General features: G+C 35.0%; 3 protein-coding genes, 1 non-coding gene and 1 pseudogene across 8 annotated transcripts; 2 read left to right on the forward strand and 3 right to left on the reverse strand.

Moving 5' to 3' along the window:
• Positions 1–4,914: 4,914 nt before the first annotated feature.
• Positions 4,915–7,723, forward strand: LOC140880503 (putative late blight resistance protein homolog R1B-16; annotated as a pseudogene).
• Positions 7,724–9,064: 1,341 nt separating this feature from the next.
• Positions 9,065–9,136, reverse strand: TRNAT-UGU (transfer RNA threonine (anticodon UGU)). Its single transcript has one exon. It is a non-coding gene; the product is annotated as a tRNA-Thr (tRNA).
• An 81-nt stretch (positions 9,137–9,217) lies between these two features.
• LOC140880817 (protein MHF2 homolog) lies at positions 9,218–12,176 on the forward strand. Of its 5 annotated transcripts, none has more exons than XM_073285614.1 (7): positions 9,218–9,274; positions 9,399–9,447; positions 9,573–9,613; positions 9,874–9,913; positions 10,989–11,042; positions 11,192–11,296; positions 11,693–12,176. In XM_073285614.1, exons 1-6 carry the CDS (start codon positions 9,251–9,253, stop codon positions 11,293–11,295), a joined length of 312 nt encoding a protein of 103 aa, XP_073141715.1. In that variant the 5' UTR covers positions 9,218–9,250; the 3' UTR covers position 11,296; positions 11,693–12,176. The 5 variants fall into 5 exon arrangements, with proteins under 5 accessions (XP_073141715.1, XP_073141717.1, XP_073141718.1 ...); XM_073285616.1 differs by having other exon boundaries at positions 11,698–12,176; XM_073285617.1 differs by having other exon boundaries at positions 11,195–11,296.
• A 170-nt stretch (positions 12,177–12,346) lies between these two features.
• LOC140880816 (leucine-rich repeat receptor-like serine/threonine/tyrosine-protein kinase SOBIR1) lies at positions 12,347–14,498 on the reverse strand. The gene has a single exon (XM_073285613.1). The coding sequence runs from the start codon at positions 14,384–14,386 to the stop codon at positions 12,488–12,490; it is 1,899 nt and encodes a 632-aa protein (XP_073141714.1). The 5' UTR covers positions 14,387–14,498; the 3' UTR covers positions 12,347–12,487.
• A 1,586-nt stretch (positions 14,499–16,084) lies between these two features.
• On the reverse strand, positions 16,085–19,177 carry LOC140881581 (28 kDa ribonucleoprotein, chloroplastic-like). Its single transcript, XM_073287003.1, has 4 exons — positions 18,599–19,177; positions 18,337–18,438; positions 16,480–16,761; positions 16,085–16,334 (listed from the first exon to the last, which is right to left on the reverse strand). Exons 1-4 carry the CDS (start codon positions 19,046–19,048, stop codon positions 16,266–16,268), a joined length of 903 nt encoding a protein of 300 aa, XP_073143104.1. The 5' UTR covers positions 19,049–19,177; the 3' UTR covers positions 16,085–16,265.
• Between the last annotated feature and the right edge of the window lie 1,477 nt (positions 19,178–20,654).

Consider the following 20,654-nt stretch of genomic DNA (forward strand, 5'->3'; position numbering starts at 1 on the left):
GGAGCCAGGCCTTCCCAGATTCAATCAAGCAGTTAACTTTAAATTGGTTGAAGCTCGCATGGGAGGACATGAGCATAATAGGTCATTTGCCGAAGTTGAAATATTTTCTTTTAGAGAGTTTAGATGTGTGCCATTAGGAAACAGAGAGCTCTCACTTTCCAAGACTGGAGAGTTTGATCATTCGGTACTGCGAGGAGTTAGAGGAGATCCCATTTGGTATCGAAGAGATTCCGACGCTGAAGCTGATAGAGTTGTATGATTGTGGTGAAAAGGCGAATTCATCGGCATAACAAATACAAGAGGAACGGAGCCTGGGAAATGAGGATCTTCAAGTTCGTGTGAAGTACAGCACTGCCTTTATATTCCATAGGGGATAATGTGTACAGTGTTATATCGAGGATTACAAGTTCTATACATTATGAAAATATATCAAATTTGTTTCAAAATATTTTTGTTTTCAACAGTTTTTCTTGCTCAACAAAATTTTTAACGAAAATATTATTATTTTTATTTTATTTTTTATTATGCAGTATTGAAGAAATTCCGACGCTGAAGCTGATAGAGTTGTATGATTGTGGTGAAGAGGCGAATTCATCGGCACAACAAATACAAGAGGAGCAACGGAGCCTGGGAAATGAGGATCTTCAAGTTCGTGTGAAGCGCAACACTGCCTTTATATTCCACAGGGGATAATGCGTACAGTATTATATCGAGGATTACACGTTCTATACATTATGAAAATATATCAAATTTGTTTCAAAATATTTTTGTTTTCAACAGTTTTTCTTGCTCAACAAAATTCTTAACGAAAATATTATTATTTTTATTTTATTTTTTATTATGCAGTATTGGAGAAATTTCGACGCTATTCTTAACGAAAATATTATTATTTTTATTTTATTTTTTATTATGCAGTATTGGAGAAATTTCGACGCTGAAGCTGATAGAGTTGTATGATTGTGGTGAAGAGGCGAATTCATCGGCACAACAAATACAAGAAGAGCAACGAAGCCTGGGAAATGAGGATCTTCAAGTTCGTGTGAAGCGCAGCACTGCCTTTTTATTCCACATGGGATAATGCGTACAGTATTATATCGAGGATTACACGTTCTATACATTATGAAAATATATCAAATTTGTTTCAAAATATTTTTGTTTTCAACGATTTTTCTTGCTCAACAAAATTCTTAACGAAAATATTATTCTTTTTTATTTTATTATTTATTATGCAGTATTGGAAAGATTCCGACGCTGAAGCTGATAGAGTTGTATGATTGTGGTGAAGAGGCGAATTCATCGGCACAACACATACAAGAGGAGCAACGGAGCCTGGGAAATGAGGATCTTCAAGTTCGTGTGAAGCGCAGCACTGCGTTTATATACAGATGAAGTTGTTGTCTAGTGAAAAATGATGCATGTACATATAGTGTTATACGTTAAATTACTAGTGCAATGTGTAATTTAATGTGTCAACCTCCATGTACATGTAACATATGACCAAAAAAGCACGTTACTTGGAGTAAGTTTATTAATTGTCTTTAATTACTCAAAATTTTATAAATAAATTTATTCATATCCTAAAATAGAGAAAATTTATTTACAAGATTAAATTAAAAAATATTTTCATTAAGCTGATATCTATTTTTGTTTCATCATTTCTTTTAAAACAATTTCTTTTTTCAAATCAAGTGTTGTTTAATTCTTCAATATTTCTCTGTGTTTATCTCATGTCTTATTGTGTTTTTCAATCTTATTATATAATTGAGAAATAATGGATACCAACCACACTATTTGTCAAATTTATTGTTAACATAATTTCTCAAAAATATTTTTCAACATAAAAACAAAACATATATATAACATGAAAGTTCAAAATAATATTTTTACTTTACAAAAACTATAGAGTTAATTTCTAGAGCATAAATTAAACATTATGTATAAAAAAACAAATCTTAAATTTAACTCAAATTTTAATATGGTTCACATTTTATCATAAGGTTTAACAAAATTTTGGTCCAAATTAGAATTTTGTGCACTCCAAATTGTTAGGTACCTCGTAAAAAAAAACAGGAAAAAAAAAAAAGGCAAATAAGAAATTGTTCGTCTCTGATAAAGATTGAGATAATCTTTGAAACAATTGAAATTTGGGAATAAAATATAGAATTTTAATGTTATATTTATTTATATAATATAAATTAATTATGAAAATTTTGGTTGTTAAACTACATAATTATTGTATATGAGTTTTTGGGGTTGAAGCAAAGTTTTTATGATAAAAAAAAATGAGCAAAGCAATTTTGTCAAATAATATGTAGTGATCCGCTCTGGAATCACCTACTAATCAAACTTACACATGCAAATTGATGTTAACTATTATATTTTGTATAAAAAATCATATATCCAAATAGTATAAATTACTTTTTGTAGATATTTAATTATAAAAAATAATAATGTAAAATATTAAAACAAATTAAATACTAGTTATAATTTTCAAAAAATTAATATTTAAAATGAGTAATTTTATGCCATAATTTTTTAAAAAAATTTGAAATTTTTTTTTTAAAAAAAATCTGGCGGGCTGGTCTGCCCCGCCTCGGGCCAGCCCGCCTCAACCCGTGGCTCGTTTGGGTTGGCCCGTTTAGGTCCACCTCCAAACGGGCCACTAAAACCCCAACCCAACCCGCCATTTTTTCATAGCGGGACGGGTTGGCCCGATGGGCTTGGTCCGTTTTGACAAGTCTAGTTCTGAACGCTCTTCATAGCTTCCGATCGTCCTTCCGATCCCTGTCCACCGAACGAGTTTTGATATAAAATAATATATATATATATTTATATATTTATATATAATATATAATATAACTAGAAAAATATACGTTTGTTGCACGTAATAACAATTTTTTTTGATTGAAACCGAAGTTATCAAATTTCGAATGTTTAGCTTTATTAAAATCAAGTATTATACTTTTTATGGGCAATTTCAAACTTCAGTCACCATGATTCAATATCTAATTAGCTACTGAAGTTGTCATATGACCTATTTAACTTTTTTTTTGTTATACTTGTCGGTTTCTGATCGACGGTTTTTTGTAGTGATATTATATGTTTATTTATTCATTGACAGGGACGGACCAACAGTGGGGGCTGGACTGGGCTGGGCTTCATTATTCTATAGTATAGATTAGATTGTATAGATAATATAATATAATTTGATAATTTTAGGCTATGTTGATTGCTCTTTTTCGAATAAGAAGTTGTTTAATTAAACTTATTTAAAATATCGTATAAACTCATAACCTATATTACAACTTATATATTTGATTCTTTGTTCTTTTAAATTTAGAGGTCATACTTGCAAGACTTTACATAGGAAAATTACAAACTGTTCTTATTGACTAAAACTATTTAAAAGTATATTTTGAAAAAGAGGTCCTATCATCCTATGCATTTAAATTATAATAATTTATAACTTGCGTATAATTCACTTTCAACACTACTAATCTCGTAGAACATTTTCCTTTTCACCGTAGAATTAAATATTTAAAAAATAAATTGTACATTGAGTTTTGCATAGAGAATTACATGTTATCTTTACTCTATAATAATAGATAAACTCCATAGAATAACTATTTTTGTTATTTTTAATGAGTTTCCAAATTACCCCTGATTAATGAATTTTTATCATATTTTTCATTTAGTTTCTACTTTTTATTTTTTGTATGATTTTTTTTTTCCAATAACACGTTGATCAAAAGTAAAAAAATAATAATAATTAGAAAGATAAAAATAAGAAAGTGAATATTTTGTTACACACGCAATGCATGTGTCACGTTTGCTAGTTATTAATTAAGAAACCATACCATAATTCTTTTAAAAATTATTATTTTTTCAACTCACAATTGTTTGGCTTTCTTAAAAAAATACAAGAAAATATTATTATTATTATTTAATATCCACTTTTAAGCTGTCAAAATTAAACTCGAACTAAGTGGCCACAAAAAAATATCGGATTAGAGTTTGAAATTTTTGGGTTCGGATTAGATTGTGTGAGACCCGAAATCTGACCAGAAAAAATTAATCGGTTGGGTCGATTTAGGGTCAACGCTGGTTGACTCGAAATCTGTTATTTTTTTTACTTATTTTTAATACAAAATTTAAAAAATATTAACTACATTTTTATATATCATATGTTTGAAAAAATTTATTGTATGTTGTATCATAGATTTTCATCTGTGATAATTATTTTGTAATTTTTAAAAATAATTGTTTATTTCATGTAGTAAATATATTTTAATTTTTTTACAACTCAACTTTTAAATTTAAATTATACATAAGCGAGATTTTTATAATTAAACTTTTAAACTTACGTCAACCCAACCTGAATCCATCCGACAACACCCTATCCATCTATCAGCCTATCATATAAAAATCTACCATCTTCGAGCTTGTCCACAATTGTGCATTATACGTGAGCCACCTTGCTTTATGTATTTCTGAATTAACCGCATGAGCGCTGAACCTGGAAAACCATGTAAAAATGCAGTGATTTTAATTGTAACTTTTATCAATTAGTTGGTGTTTTGTATTCTTGTGATAAGGTAAAAGAAAACATGAAAATCAGTAATGCTTGTTAGCCTAAGGGCTAGGACGAAGGTAGCGTTTGAAAAATGCTTAAAAAATTAATTAGCGGTTTTAATTCCTTAACAAAATATCATTTTTTTAAAATATTTACAAATATTGCCCGAGTTGGCTACGCAAGTTAATGTTGTATTGGTGGTTGCTTGATGAATTATTGGTGATTGATGATTGATTGTATGGTTCATAAACAACACAAAATGTATATATGAAGTGGAAATCCTTCTTCTGCTAGCTTCAATTATTCTCTCTACTCTGTTTACTTATTGTTTTCTTCTAATATAGCTATGTATATGGGTTATGCATCTCTAGTCTCTCTTGCTCAAACTTTAGATCAAATTTTCTGCCACTCTCAAAATCAATTACTCTACGATAAACATCAAATCGAATCCCTTCGCGAAAAGGTTGGTTTCTTGCAAGAATTTCTTGAAGATTGTGACCAACGAGGAATCGAAGTACCTCCAGATATGGAAAATCAAATGAAAAACTTGGCCCAGCGAGCAGAGGATATAATAGAAACCAAGTTGGTGGATGATATTCTTGGAAATTACTTTCCACGGCCTTCAAAGAGTTCTTCTATACCCATTCCCCCCGAGGAAAAGAAACTCTTTTGCCCAAACATAAAGAAACTGATTCGAAACTTTGATTCCATTAAGAAAATGGTTTTGAGGATGGAAGAAAGTGAAGACGTACTTAAAGATGTTGATACAAGAAAATATCACGGCACCAGCTCATCTGGACTTCCTCCCAGTGGCAAGATTAGCGGCATGGTTGGATTCAAACAACATTTAATTCGAGTGATGGATGAACTCACTGGACACCAACACAAACGCCAGATCTTAACCATTGTCGGGATGGGAGGTATTGGCAAGACTACTCTCTGTAGAAATGTTTATGAGAATCCATTGATCGTACAACATTTCCATATCAGTGCTTGGATCACTGTTTCTCAAGAATATAGTGTTCGAGAAATTATTCTAAGGCTTCTATGTGAGATTAGAGCATCAGTAGTCGAGAGAGAGAATCAAGAAACCACTACTCAATCTTTTGAGGAAATGAGAGATGATCAATTAGGAGAACAATTACACAAAGGTTTATCGGGTCGGAAGTATTTGATTGTCATGGATGATATTTGGGGCGTTGAAGTCTGGGATGAGGTAAAATGCTTTTACCGGACAACGGAAACGGGAGCCGGATCTTGGTGACGACTAGGCTGTCGGATGTGGCTCATAGGTTGAGCTCGTGTAGCCCTTACACAATGGATTTCTTAGATGAGTACGAGAGTTGGAGTTTGTTGTGTCAAACTGTATTTGGTGATCAAGAAAGTTATCCTGTAGAATTCGAGGAAATCGGGCAACAGATTGCGAGAAAGTGTGAAGGGCTTCCTCTTGCCATTGTTGTGATGGGCGGACTCCTTTCGAAATCCGACATGAGTACTAGAGAATATTGGGAATATGTAGCACAAAATCTGAGCTCTGTCGTAAATTCTGAACATGACGAGCATTGCTTGAATGTATTGTCCTTGAGTTATAAACAATTGCCTGTTCATCTAAAACCATGTTTTCTTTACATGGGAATTTTTCCTGGGGATGGTGAAATCCATGTCTCCAAACTCATCAGATTGTGGGTTGCTGAGGGTTTCCTAAAGCCCATTGTGGGTAAAAGCTTAGAAGAGGTTGCGGAAGAATACTTGAAGGATCTGGTTGACAGAAACCTTATCTTGGTTGAAACTCGAAAATCCAATGGTAAAATGAAAAGTTGCGGCATTCATGATCTCTTGAGGGACTTGTGTATTAAGGAAGCTCACAAAGAGAACTTTTTTAGGTTGATGCCCCCTCCATACATCCGGAGAAGCAACTCTTTTCAAAAATTTAGCAGCAGAATTTCAAACTTCTTTGGTTTGAAGGGTGGTGATCGTCACCCTTCACCCCCTGATCATTTGGTCTACTCCTCATCCTGCATAAAAGATGCTAGACGCCTTGTGATTCCTGAGCTCAAGTGGTGTCAAATCTATAAAAAAGCAAAATCAGCATCACTCACTCGTTCTTTGTTTTCAGAGAGCACCAAGGATCTAATCATCTGCTTCAGATTGTTGAGGATAGTTGACCATTTAAATGACTACTCACATGAAACGATCATGGAAGTAGTTAATTCTCGGTATCTTGCTTTCAGAATTCAACCATCTGTTTTTGACCCCAACATTCACGTTCTTTTCTCAATGTATCGTTTACGGAATCTTCAAACTTTATTGGTGTCATCATCATATAAGAGGCCTATATCTCTTCCATCATCATCATCTAAGATAGCTCAGCCTATATCTCTTCCATCTCAAATATGGGAAATGCCACATCTCAGGCATATTGAGATCAAACAAGGAGCCTGTTTTCCCCTCCATCCACCCACGTGGTCAAATGATTTACCCAACCTGCAAACACTTTCAACTATAACAAACTTCAGTTGTGACTACGAGAATTTCCTCAAAAGAATTCCAAACCTGAAGAAACTGAAGATCAGCGTCCCACGCCACAATGACTACAAGCTGAACAATCTGGTCCATCTCCAAAAACTTGAATCATTAAATTGCCGAGGTTTCGGCAAGATATTACTTGGGGACCAGGCCTTCCCGGATTCGATCAAGAAATTAACTTTAAATTGGTTGAAGCTTCCATGGGAGGAGATGAACATAATCGGTTCTTTGCCGAATCTTGAAGTTCTGAAACTGAGAGGAGCCGCCTACGGGGAAGAGTGGAATACGGCAGAGGGGGGTTTTTTGAAGTTGAAATATCTGCTTTTAGAGAGTGTAGATGTGTGGCATTGGGAAACAGAGAGCTCTCACTTTCCAAGACTGGAGAGTTTGATCATTCGGTACTGCGAGGAGTTGGAGGAAATCCCATATGGTATTGGAGAGATTCCGACGCTGAAGCTGATAGAGTTGTATGATTGCGGAGAAGAGGCGAATTCATCGGCACAACAAATACAAGAGGAGCAACGGAAACTGGGAAATGAGGATCTTCAAGTTCGTGTGAAGCTCAGCTCTACGTTTATATATAGATGAAGTTGTTTGGTTTTTTTTCCTCGAATGTTATGACCAAAAAAGCACTCCACTGCGAGTAAGTTTATTGACTGTGTTTTTTTTTTTTAGGGCAAAACTTATTTTATTATGAAACATTATTAGTTACAAGCTTAACCAACCAAAAAAAAAAATCACTATTCACTCATATAAAAGATGAAGGGGAAAAAGAGGCAATAGAATGCGCTACATGATTAACCGATCTAGGCTCATGAATAAGATCTAGTATAATTGGTTCCTGAAGCATATCGATGATCTCTGAGGCACAAACACCAGTGTAGCCAAAATCTTCACCAGAGGCCGTTACTGCTTGAACGCCGCTAATGAATCTGACGCCAATTGAACATTGCAAAAACCTTTCTGATAAAGTAACTTGACACCCTCACGAATTGCTAGAAGTTCACCGAAAACAACTGAGATAAGCTGGTTTATTTGCTTCCCAAAAAGCCATTAGAAGCCGACCTTGGTCATCTCGCAACACCCCCCACCCACACCAAACCTGCTCAAATTCTCATTCACACAAGCATATCAAGTGTTGTTTCATTCTTCAATATTTCTCTGTGTTTATTTATCTCATGTATTATTGTGCTTTTTTTTAACTTAAAAAGTTCATTTTTAAATCAATTTTAATATATACTTGAGAAATAATGGGCCAACCACACGATTTGTCAAATTTATTGTTTTCTCAAAAATATTTGTCATCATAAATACAAATTAAACATATATATAACATGAAAGTTCAAAATAATATTTTTACTTTACAAAAACTATAGAATTAATTTCTAGAGCATATATTAAAAATTTTCTGAAATAATATTAAAAAAAAACTTAACTTTAACTCAAATTTTAATATGTTTCACATTTTATCATAAGGTTTAACAAAATTTTGGTCTAAATTAGAATTTTTTTGCACTCCAAATTTTTAGGAAAAAACAACAAAAATAAAAATAAAAAAATTTGTTCGTCTCTGATAAAGATTGAGATAATCTATGAAACATATTGAAATTTGGGAATAAAAATCAGAATTTTAATGTTATATTTATTTATATAATAATAATAATAAAAATTAAGTATGCCCATTTTGGTTGTTAAACTACATAATTGTTGTATATATGAGTTTTTGGGGTTGAAGCAAAATTTTTAGAATAAAAGAAAAATAATGCACAAAGCAATTTTGTCAAACTATAGAAACAAAGTATAGAATAAACTGTTATTAACAGTTTTCTCGGATCTATAGTTAATTTTTGCACAAATCAACGAAGCATGATCCATTTTAAAAACAAAATTAAATTTAGAAAATAATAATAATAATAGATAATAGATAACCTTATTTTATTTTATAAAAATAAAAATATAAAAGATTGCCCCCATGCAGGATCGAACTACAGACCTCCAGTTTACAAGACTGGCGCTCTACCACTGAGCTATAGGGGCCTCGTTATTACAACTATTTTGCTTTACCTTATATAAAGCTTATACATTTTGCTAATTGGATTTTCTCCATATTCAATTTGTTTCGTCAAATTTCGGGAATTTCATCTATCATTCATGGAGGAACATACATTCGATCCTGTAAATCACTCCCCATTTTTTAATCTTTTAATTTGATTTTGATTCTGACCAGTAATTGAATTTCTCATGTGATTGTGGTTAAGGATGCGAATGATAAGAGATTCTATGAATGCCATTGAAACAGGATTTGATTCGTGAAATTTTCGAACTCGTTTGGAGAAGAACTGCCGCGGGTATCACAGTTTTCGATCAAATGCTCTTTTTCTGCCTTTTCCTTTTTCAAACACTCTGCATTAGATAGAGCCCTTTTTGTTATTTAATTTCTGTTATTTTTATTTTATTTTTTTTGGCTGCACAGAGCGGGATAAGAATGAGAACTCGCAAAATGTGGATTCTGAGGTTCGCTTTCTATATTTCAATTTTTTTAGTTTTACGACCTTATTGTTTATAGTTAGATTTCAGTTCCTGATATTCTTCTTTTGTTCTTGTTTTTCTACGGTTTCATGTTGGTTAGATAGGCATAAATACAAAATTTTACGAGTGTGACGTGTGAGACGCCTAATGTTGAATATAATAACCATGTAAATTTTGTTTGTAGGAATGACTAATTTTAAATGCTATTTTATTGGTTGTTTGATTCTCTACTTAATTGTCTGTAGGCAGGAGCAAGCACGTCTAAGAAAAAAGGGTTTAATGGGGGTAAGAAATCTTTCCATAACCATTGGATTGTTTTTCCAGTTTTCGTGCTCAGAAGGAGTGTTTATTTCGTTGGCAAAAGTGTTAATTTTTTGTCGAATTGGATGTCTTGATATCTGTAGTGAATAGTGGATGATATAACATGGTAGGGGATTAGCATATTTTTTTGACTTGGATATTGGGGGATTATAGGCATGTCATTATGCCCGGCGAAGTAATATTTGATGTTACTTATGTAATGCTGCAAATTGCTATACACGTGCTATGAATTTGTTATGGTGTTTGTATAGCGAAGTTGGTTTGGTTTTGAGAGTTCAATCCATGTTATATTTGAAGGAACATTTGGTTATTTTGCTGTTAAAACAGGGGTAACGTCGTGGTTAACATGACATGCCTTTTGCTAAGCACTGTTTTTTAACTGGGAAAATGGTATGTTATGAAGGTTCATTCATTTAAAAAAACTTTGGTCACAATAAGGTTAAATCTTTGGCATAACAAGATCCCGTTGTTGTGGGAAGTTGCACTTTGTTGTCTATTATGACTAGAAACAGTGGTTAGTGAAGGTATTGATTTGCTCCACTATTAAAGTAGGTGGTATTGAGAAGTCAACCTTCGAATAGAATGTCTATGCTCTCAAGATAAATGCTACTTTCCCATGTGTTGACACTTGACTGTAACTAAGATTTCAGCGTAAAATCAAATACGTCAAGCGAAAAGGATGACTTGAATTAGACGTTTTTCCATAGTTTTTTCAGAGAATTTCTCATTTGATTCATGTAGTTAATCAAAGATATTTTTTACTGATATTTAGGTAAGTAGTATAGGCTGTTGGAAGCCTTTTTAGGTTGCCTTAGTGTCCTTTTGAAACGACAAAGTTCGCATTTTCAAGCAAATACATACATCTGTTCCACACACATGTTCGGTTAACTGCTTGAATTTTCTTTTTTCATATTTCCTTGTTTGGTACTGCTACCAGTCGGGGTTTGTCTTCTTAAACCCTGTCTCGCACAGACTTTGATATCATCGTTACTAACTACGGAGTAATAGTAATTTGCTTCTGCATTGGTATGAAATGCAGCAAATCCACATGCATTGAAGCTCAGCTGTGAACTACTCCGGATTTTTGTTACAGGTTTGACATTTCATAAAAAATCAATGTTCCTATAGTTTTCTTAGAAACTACCAGCACGTTTATATTCATAAATCAGTTGTCCTTTGCTATAGTATCAGCTTTCTTTAAATTAAACACTTTTGATTGTTCGTTTCTCTGCTCGGTGATAGAAGCTATTCAACGTGCTGCTGCCATTGCTGAAATTGAGGGTTCTCCTAAAATAGAAGCAACACATTTAGAGAGGATACTTCCACAACTACTTCTAGATTTTTAAGGTACTTTATAAGTCAATAATTATGTCAATGAATTCTCTAAATGATCGCACGTCCAATAGATCAAAAGTTCCTTTCCTTGATGTAAATTCTTGAATTTTATTGGGAGCTCAAACTACGAGAGATTGATATCTGGTTTCTGAAAGCATCATTTTTAAGGTACTTTATAGTCAATAATTATGTTAATGAATTCTCCAAATGAGCAACACGTACAATGGATCAAAAGCTCCATTCCTTAATGTAAATTCTTGAAATTTATTGGGAGCTCAAACTACACACAGATTGATATGTGGTTTCTGAAAGCATCAGTATATGTATTTATACCTTCTGAATGCTGAATCGACGAATAAGACTCTGTCAGCCTCCCATCTGTGCCTGATGCTCAAAATTAATTGTCAGGTCAGCACTGAAATTCAAAAGCCGGTGAAGTGGCCTGGCCAAGGTTTCCATAGTTCAATTTCCGCAGTTTTTAGCTTACAAAATGGTGATTCCTGAGACAGTGTTAGCTTTTAATGGCATCATAAGGTGACGGCATCAGCACAATTAATCTTGGAATCATAGTGACAGCGTTAGCTCTATTATCCCCCATGAGATAACATTGTAGGCTTCGACTCAACACTTTCTTTTCAAGTTGTTTTAGTGGAAAGATTTGATATTAGATTCTAATGATTGTATTATCCACAATACTGCTTTCGGTTTACTTCCCCGATCGCTACATTTTTCGATTTTATTAATTAAAGTAATTCAAGTTTTAATTACGTTTTTCGATTCACATTCTTCAAGACGAGAGCTCAATTGTCTCAACAACATGAGGTTTGGGTAACGTGTGCATGAAAACGCACAGCTTATGTGAATTTGGAGGGAAAGTGGTGACAGTTTCACTAGTAGTTTTAGGGCGGCAGTGCTTTCAGGGGTTTAAATTAGAAGTCAACTTTCTTCTCTACCTTAGAGATTTAACATGAAGTTATATTTTATACACGAAAAACTTCGGACATTTTCTTAATGAAGAACCACTTTGTAGGGAAAATGAAGTGAACTTTCATAAGAACGATCTTGAAAATCACATTGATATTTTACAAGCATTAGGGTTTTGAGGAACCAAGCTAGTCGCTCTGTAAATTATAGCTTAAATATTTTACAATGGACTCGATAAACGGCACAACAATCTAACATTAATTGTAACTTCTTGCAAAATCAATGCTTGATCTGAGATAGCATGCATCTAGCATCCTTACTATTAGGCCTTTCTTTGGGATTATCAAGTGTGCAAAAGCATGCGACTTTGAGAACCAACAGCATCTGCTCCTCGTACCCATTCCCCAGAAGATTTGAATCAATCGCCCTCTTTGGGTCTTCAGAAGTCATCACATTTCTCATCCATTTCACCAAACCAACCTCCTCCGTGTGCTGGAAAAACTCATCAGATGGCAACTTTCCAGTCACCAGCCCACCGAGGAGGACCCCGAAGCTGTAGATATCGCACTTGTCCGTGAACTTGAACGTCTGGTAATACTCCGGGGCGATGTAACCAGCTGTTCCAGCCACGTTTGAAGTCGTGACATGAGTGTGGGAATCGGGTACTGCTTTTGCAAGGCCGAAATCTGCGATTCTGGCTTCCATTTCGTCATCCAGGAGGACATTGGCGGGCTTCAAATCCCGATGGATTATCCGGAAAGTGTGGTTCATGTGGAGGTACTCGAGGCCTGAAACGATGCCTAATGCAATCTTGAATCTGGCCGGCCAATCTAATTGTTTCTTTCCTTGATTCACTTGTTGGATGTAGTCTTGTACGCTTCCATTTTTCATGTACTCGTACACGAGGAAATGGCAATTGGGCCGTGGCATGTAGGCTAAGAGGGGGAGTAAATTCTTGTGCCTGATTTGGCCGACAGTTTGAATTTCTGATCGGATTTGGCGCATCTTTTTGTCCAAAAGCTTGCTGTCTTCGTCTGTGAGTTCCTCCAAGTCTCTGGCGCCGTGGGATATCTTTTTAATGGCGATTTCTTTCCCATCACTTCCAGGTAGAACTGCTCTGTACACTTCTCCACATCCACCTCTTCCTATGATTTCAAGTGAGGCTAATCCATCTTCTTTTTGCAGGAAAGCTAGGTCCTCAGGATTCTTGATCATGGGGCTGAAGATTTTCAAGGTTTTGTCCCTTCCACGCCCTTTGATCAAGAACATGATCAGCTTGTAAAGTAAAGAGAACACCAATCCAGAAGCACTTCCTGCTAAAGCTCCAGCCAGGAATCCAAGAATCCAGCCCACTATCTTCCTTCTGTTTTTCTTGGACTTATGAGGTGCCACCGCTGCCGTGGGAGATAGGGCAGATTCTTGACTCGACGAAGGTCCCATGGCTGGGCTCGTCTGATTAGATTTTTCTGCAAACGTGTAACGCTTCGGGAGAGAGATTCTCTCTTCCGCAAATTCTGTGGAGAAATCCTCCACTTGATTCATCAATGGCAATGAACCCTCGAGTAAACTGTTCCCAGAGATGTTAATGAATCGGAGATTCCGAAAGGATTTCAAAGAAACAGGTATTTTCCCAGCAAACAAGTTATCAGCAAGATTGAGCTTTTCCATGTTAGGAAAGTGCTTCAAGAATTTCAGATTGCCAGTGAACTTGTTTGATGACAAGTCCAGGACCCGGAGGCGGACCAATGATGATAAACCAGGCGGGATTTCGCCTGACAACCGATTTTTCGCGATATTTAGGACTTCAAGTTTTTGGCATTCAGCAATTTGAGATGGGATTTGGTCAAAAAAGTGGTTGTCTTTTAAGGAAAGCTCTTTCAGCTCAGAGAGCTGCCCTATTGCAGGAGATATTTTTCCTTTCAGCTCTTGGGATTCAAAGACAAGACGAGTGATTCTGAGCACATATGAATCGTTGGAGATTCTTCTCTCGCAGAATACTCCGGCGGAATCACACGGATTCCTCTCCGCAGGAGTGCGGATGCCGAAATCTCTGCGGAGAAGCAAGAGAGCAGCATGATCAGGAGGGTGAAGATTCAATCTTGAATGAACAAGAAGAATACTCATGAAGAAATATAGGATCAAGAAACTGAAACGGATACGAGCTAAAGCCATTTTCATTAAGTTAGCCAAGCTAGACTTTACTGAGCAGCCGGCGGGGAAGAGCGAGCGGAGTGGTGGAGATGGAGGACTTTAGCTTGCATTAGATAGATGTGTGGTGTTTATTTAATGGCACACAAGAGTTGACTTGGAAATCTCCCAAGTCTTGCATTTGCATTGCCGTGTGGAAAGAAACACATGTGCCGATGTGCATCGGCGGGTCCAAGCTCCAAATTTTCTAGTCGCCGATTGACCTTTGAATTTCCTTTTCTGTCCCTGGATATATATTATACAGGATTATTTTGATTGATAATTAGATAACAATTAGGCTCCATTTGGTAGGATGATGAGATAACTAAATGATTAATAAATTGATTGATAAGTGATTGATAAAAGAAGATTATATTTGTATTTGATAGTTAATATTATGTTTGGTGTGTGATATATTAGTGGGATTGATTAATATATATTTTATGTCATGACCAAAATATCCTTACTTCCCTCAATTCTCTCATCCATTCCTTCATGAATAAGTTGTGATTTTATTATTTATTATTATATTGAAGGTGTAGTATGGTAAATGATGGTGTATAATCCATATGGACAAAATTAATCCATGACAAAAGTGTTAGATTCATTGTCCAACTACTACAGTATATTTCTATCAATCCATATGTTTATCTAAGCTCGAAAATTGAGACAAACATGGGTTTGCAAATCAATCCTGGAGTTATCAAGCCTACCAAACGGGCCCTTAATGTTTCTCAAGGTATATTCAAGGGAAAAGCTACGCCACGCCCCATGGATAATAATCTTACGAGTATTGCGGCAGGTGCAATACGAAATTTGTATATTAATTTATATAAAACAAAAAATTTAATACAAAAATTTCATTTATCAAAATGTCATGATATATTAAATACACAATTTCGTGATTATATAACAAAATTTCACGATATAATTATTGTAATACACAATATTTGTTTTATCTTTAACATTATTCTAATCTTAATAATTTTGGATGACAGCAAAATATATAAACCACACATGAAAATATTGATTGATAACTAGATAGCAATTAATGTTTCTCCATGTATCTCTTTAACGTAAATTCTATGCTACACCCAGTAGGTAAATAATGTTGGAGTATATGAAATGTCGTGGGATCAATGAAATCCAACAATAAACCCCACATTTCTTAGTTTTCTGATGCGTATATATAAGCTCTTAAAATTAACGTGTAGGGAAAGGCTAAAATAAATTTAAAAAAAAAAAAAACAAATTTGTCCCCGGAAGCCGGTTTGATACATTGGCAAGTATATTTGTTAAGAGACGATCTCATATCTATAAGAAATATCGGTTCAATCCGTATATATCATGAAAAATAATCCTTATGACCACTTGACAACTGGCTATAGAATTGGATTTCATAGAGCAGATGGGAATATCCATAGTGAGTGTATGTATAATGTATACAAGCAAATCAACATGTAGGAAGTAAATACCTCGTAAACTTCAAACACAAAATTTCCTGTGAAACGATCTCCTGTGACGTCTAAATTTTGTACTGCAAGTGCAAATCTTCTAAATGAGTCCCTCATAATAATGTACTGCTTTTGATGCTAAGAATATTACTTTTTATTATAAATATGAGCAAAATTGATCCGTCTCACAGATAAAGTTCCATGAAACCGTCTCACATGCTCAACTCCAAAAACATTAATCCGAAGAAAAACACTCGTACCATAAGCTTATGAATTCACACGTAACCAATAATTTTGTTGAAAATAAAGGAAAATCCAATTGAACTATCATTACAAAATCAACTCGTTCACGGCCCCGCGAGATTTCTTACCAAAAATAGTCATGAAACATGCGACTTGCGCACGTCTTGATCAAGTCAAAAACTGCTGCTAGGCCTTGGTTTTTCTTCAGCTACATTCACTTTAATTACCCTCCCATCTAAACTCTGCAGTAACACAGCATCAACGGTGACATTAACAAGCTTACAGCTGTTTGCAATCAAACAATGAGCGAGCGGAAAAGAGTCTGGTGATTTTTCCGGAGTGTGGATTTCGAGTAGAACTGATGAAAAAAGTTAGAGAAGGGGTTACCTGTCCATCAAGGTTGGCAATGGCATCATTCATTTCAGATTCACTCGACATAGTTACAAAGCCAAAACCACGGGATCTTCCGGTCTCCCTGTCACACACTACTCGGGCATTTATAACTTTGCCGTGCTCGAGGAAAACCTGTTGGAGACGTGAGTCATCCACGCTCCAAGGCAAGTTACCCGCGTATATTTTGTAAATGCGTTCAGATCTTCGAGGGCTGCGTTCAGGGCGTGATCCTATTGGAGTAGCTTTGCTAACACTTAAGAATCTGCCGTTAAACTCCTGTTGAGAGAAGGGAAAGATCACCAACAAAAAATGTTAAGAATAATCGCAACTTAAAAAAGAGTAGTGACATAGAGAGACCGCTGTACCATAAGTTTGAGCTTCAAATGTTTCTGTTGCTTTAATGAAGAAAGGCATAGGGTTCAACATAGGGGCGGATCCAACCGGGGGGGCTTTTTGGTGACAGCCGTCCCCAAAAAAATTTAAAGTTTTATATGCGGTGCCCCAAAAGTTCAAGGAGCAGCGGATGCTGTTAGTGGCACGTAAAGGTGCAAACCTTGGCCAAGATGTGTGACTTTGAAAGAAAATTGTGTATTTTGAAAACAAAAACAATTTAATTGTCTTTCACATTTGCTTATACACTAATTAATGTTTACGTTATTGTTGTTCAACGGTAACTAGTTATAACAGTTTCCTAAAACACGAAAGTTATGTACGTTAAAAATGACGTCTTCACTCCTCAAATAATGCAGCATTTGCCACTACAAATATTGATTATATTAGTTTTATTGCGTTGAAAAGTTGACATATTGCTGGCCATCATTACCAAGTGACACCACTAAAAGGCAGTGGCCGTCCACGTCAATGGGCACATTGAATGATACAGTAGATTAGATTGTAGGGAAAATTAATTCAAATAGCTCCCAAAAATTGTAAAGAGGTAAAACATCAATTTTGTATCAGATTCTCCCAAGTACACTAAGTTTTAGTTTGAGTTAGAGGTAAAACATCAATTTTGTACCAGGATTCTCCCAATTACACTACCTTTTAGCTTGATTTATATCCATTTAGAATTCGGTATCTCAGCCAATATAGATGTTGATATTTCATTATTTATACATCAATAATACACAATTCTTTCTGTTTCTTCTCTTTCGATATAAATAAACATCACTAAATTCTGAAACTAGACACAGATGTCAAGTATAAACATGACGCAAGATCCTCATCACCTGTTACGTCTTGCTGAACATCTTGAGAAAAACGATTTAAATAAGAAGATACTTCAAATGTTAACAGATTACGAGCATTAAAATTTAAAATTTTATGAAATCTTAATGGATACGCATGTAGTTAGGTGAAATGTTCTCCAATGATTTGAAGCATTCAAGAGAAAGCCCTCCGCGTAGAATGACAGTCTGAAGCTCCAATTGTGTGTGGGTGGTTGCTTATCACCGTTCGATGGGAAATGATTCAAATGGGAATTTTTGTCCCAATTCATCAACCAAATACTGTATAACCAATCACCACCATCTCTGTCTGCCATTTTCGATACTACACTCTAAAACACTAGTAGATTACTACTAGCAAGAAGGATATAAAGATTGAAATGCTATGGATGCAGACCACTATTTGATTAATATAGGGCAGGAGCTAATTCTTCTTAAGCAGTTTCTATGGAAAATTATTCCAAGCACGCCACATTTTGCAGCTCGAAAGTGCAGACAAAGAAACCTATGAACCCTAAAATGGTGAACAAGATCTTGAAAAAGCTAATTACCCTCATTATTAAAGAAATCAAACCACCTATTATAGTTAACCAACTCAATATAAAGGGACACTCAGAAAACTTACATAACGATGGAACATTTCCACAGCCTTCTCAGCTTCTTCCACAGTGCTCATTGTAACAAACCCAAACCCTCTACTCTGGTCAGTCTCCCTATTGTATATAACCTGCAAGTCCATAATTCAATAACCCTTAAGAATATCCATTCAATTTTTCAAACAAAATTACATACAAATTTAGAACCCAAATCCCATAAAATACAATCAGTCATTTCACCCAAAATCATGCAAAGATCCAAAATTGAATACTAAAAAATCATCCAATTACCTCAGCAATCTCAACAATACCAGCCTGCCCAAAAAGCTGAGCCAATTTTTCACCATCCACATCATAAGGAAAATTCCCCACGTACACTTTAGCCTCCTCGGATAACTCGAGGGACTCATGACTCTCTTCATTCGCAGGTGTTTCCCAGTCAAAATCTGCCTTAAATCCTTGTCCCTCTTCTTCGAGAAACGCCTGGTTGCTCCCTTCTTGCTGAGCAGTAATCACATAAACTTTCAAAACAGGTTCTCTGCTTTTGAAAGAGACTAAAGGGTTTGAAATAGACGAGAAAGACGAGCAAGATAGTCGAAGTTTTATGGGTTTCAATGTGGGTGTAAGAGAAAAACGTGAATCCGAAGCTTTTTCCGAGGTGAAAAGTGATGGGCCTGAAATTAAACAGCCGTTTGTAGCCATTGACAAGGGCTTGAGTACAGCTTTAGCTGCGAAAGACATAGATTTCTGTACCTGTAAAAGGAGGAGGAGGATCGAAAGGGTTTGGCGCAGAATGGTGAGCCAGGCAAGACGAGGGGGCAGCGCCAAAGTACACGGCCGGCGGAAATTTACATCAATTATTTTGGTGCCCCCTATGCTTCCTCAATCCTAATTACTTTTTTTTTCCCCGCAAAATGCATATTTATGTAAATAAATATATATAAATTATTAATTTTCATTTTACATTTACCTGTATTTTAGAAAAAAAATAATAGTGTTTGCATCTTTTAAAAATAAATAATTTTCTTTTTCCTACTAATCAACGCATGCGACAATTCACATTTGTAAATAGTTTATATTACGTTTAAAAATAATGAACATTTTTTTATATTTTTAAATTAAAAAATAAAATTGAAAGATGGTAGTTATAAGTAGTTGGAGACATTTTTATTCATCCATTAATTTGATCAAAGTGTTTATTCTAAAAAGTTTATGCATTATTATATTGTATTGATTTATTTTATTTTTTTTTGGTGAGGGGAAAATTGAATTGATTGTTTGAATTTTTAAATTAATTTGCATTATTATATTGTTATATTTATTTATTTATTTATTTATTTTGGGTGAAGATAAAATTGAATTGATTGTTTGAATTCTTAAATTAATTTAATTTGAAATTATTAATAATTTTTTATTGGTTACTCAACACTTAGAAGATCTTATAGATTTTTCTAACAAGAAATTTCTAATTATTGAGTAAAGCATTCATGTTGTGTTTGATTAATCTACTCTGTCAGAACCTAATAGGGGGGGATTTAGGTTCTATTGGCAACTTTAGCAATTTAAAACGATTATGCAAGTACGCAAGCGGAAGACTTAAGCAATCAAATAATAAGTGCGGTAAATAAATGTGTAATGTAAATAAAGCAGTAAAAGGGATAAGAGATGTTTATGGAAGTTCGACGATAAATCGTCTACGTCTCCCCTTCTTGGTTAAGTCGATTAACCAAGGATCCACTAGCACTTCGAATGTATTGGCCTTGATGGCTCCAAGGATAGCCTTACAACTTGACACGATCACCGCGCCGATATAACTCAACACTCTTGGCCTTAAGGGCTCCAAGTGTAGTGACCCTGCATGGAATCACCTACTAACTGGCAACTAATAGCATGCATTAAACTTAATACAACAAAATACTTAACAGAGTAAAAACGTGCGGAAACATAATCCATAATTTACATATCAGCTTAGTAATATAATCCAGGCTTAAATCTGTAGTGATACAACCATATCGAAATTCTTAAAAGTAAACATTATACAGCTAATAAATCGTGCTGTATAAAAACTTTCAAAGCTCCTGCTCCCTAGTCCTGCCTTGAACTACCAGTTCCGTCCATCCTGCGACCTGCCCCATGGAATAGGGTGTCCAAGATAACAACTAGGACGTGAGCGCTACGCCCAGTACATAAACATGAGTAAACATATGTATATAATGCATGCAACATGATGACTGGTACAGGGTCATCTGAAAAGTCATGCTCAGAACCGGCGCCATATGAGTGCTGCCACCGCACGGATCAACCTCTGGGTGCAACCACACTCGTCTAGTACACCAGAGTAGACAGA

The sequence above is a fragment of the Henckelia pumila genome, chromosome 2, assembly GCF_033568475.1.
Source record: "Henckelia pumila isolate YLH828 chromosome 2, ASM3356847v2, whole genome shotgun sequence".
Taxonomy (NCBI): Eukaryota; Viridiplantae; Streptophyta; class Magnoliopsida; order Lamiales; family Gesneriaceae; genus Henckelia; species Henckelia pumila.

Coding starts and splice junctions, on each gene's coding strand:
- LOC140880817 (XM_073285614.1), top strand. CDS start 9,251: ATGGAGGAACATACATTCGATCCT. Junction 9,275..9,398: donor AGGAACATACATTCGATCCT/GTAAATCACTCC, acceptor CCATTGAAACAG/GATTTGATTCGTGAAATTTT. Junction 11,043..11,191: donor ACTCCGGATTTTTGTTACAG/GTTTGACATTTC, acceptor GCTCGGTGATAG/AAGCTATTCAACGTGCTGCT.
- LOC140880816 (XM_073285613.1), bottom strand. CDS start 14,386: ATGAAAATGGCTTTAGCTCGTATCCGTTTCAGTTTCTTGATCCTATAT.
- LOC140881581 (XM_073287003.1), bottom strand. CDS start 19,048: ATGTCTTTCGCAGCTAAAGCTGTACTCAAGCCCTTGTCAATGGCTACA. Junction 16,762..18,336: donor TGGAAATGTTCCATCGTTAT/GTAAGTTTTCTG, acceptor TTCTCTCAACAG/GAGTTTAACGGCAGATTCTT. Junction 16,335..16,479: donor TTGCCAACCTTGATGGACAG/GTAACCCCTTCT, acceptor GTGTTACTGCAG/AGTTTAGATGGGAGGGTAAT.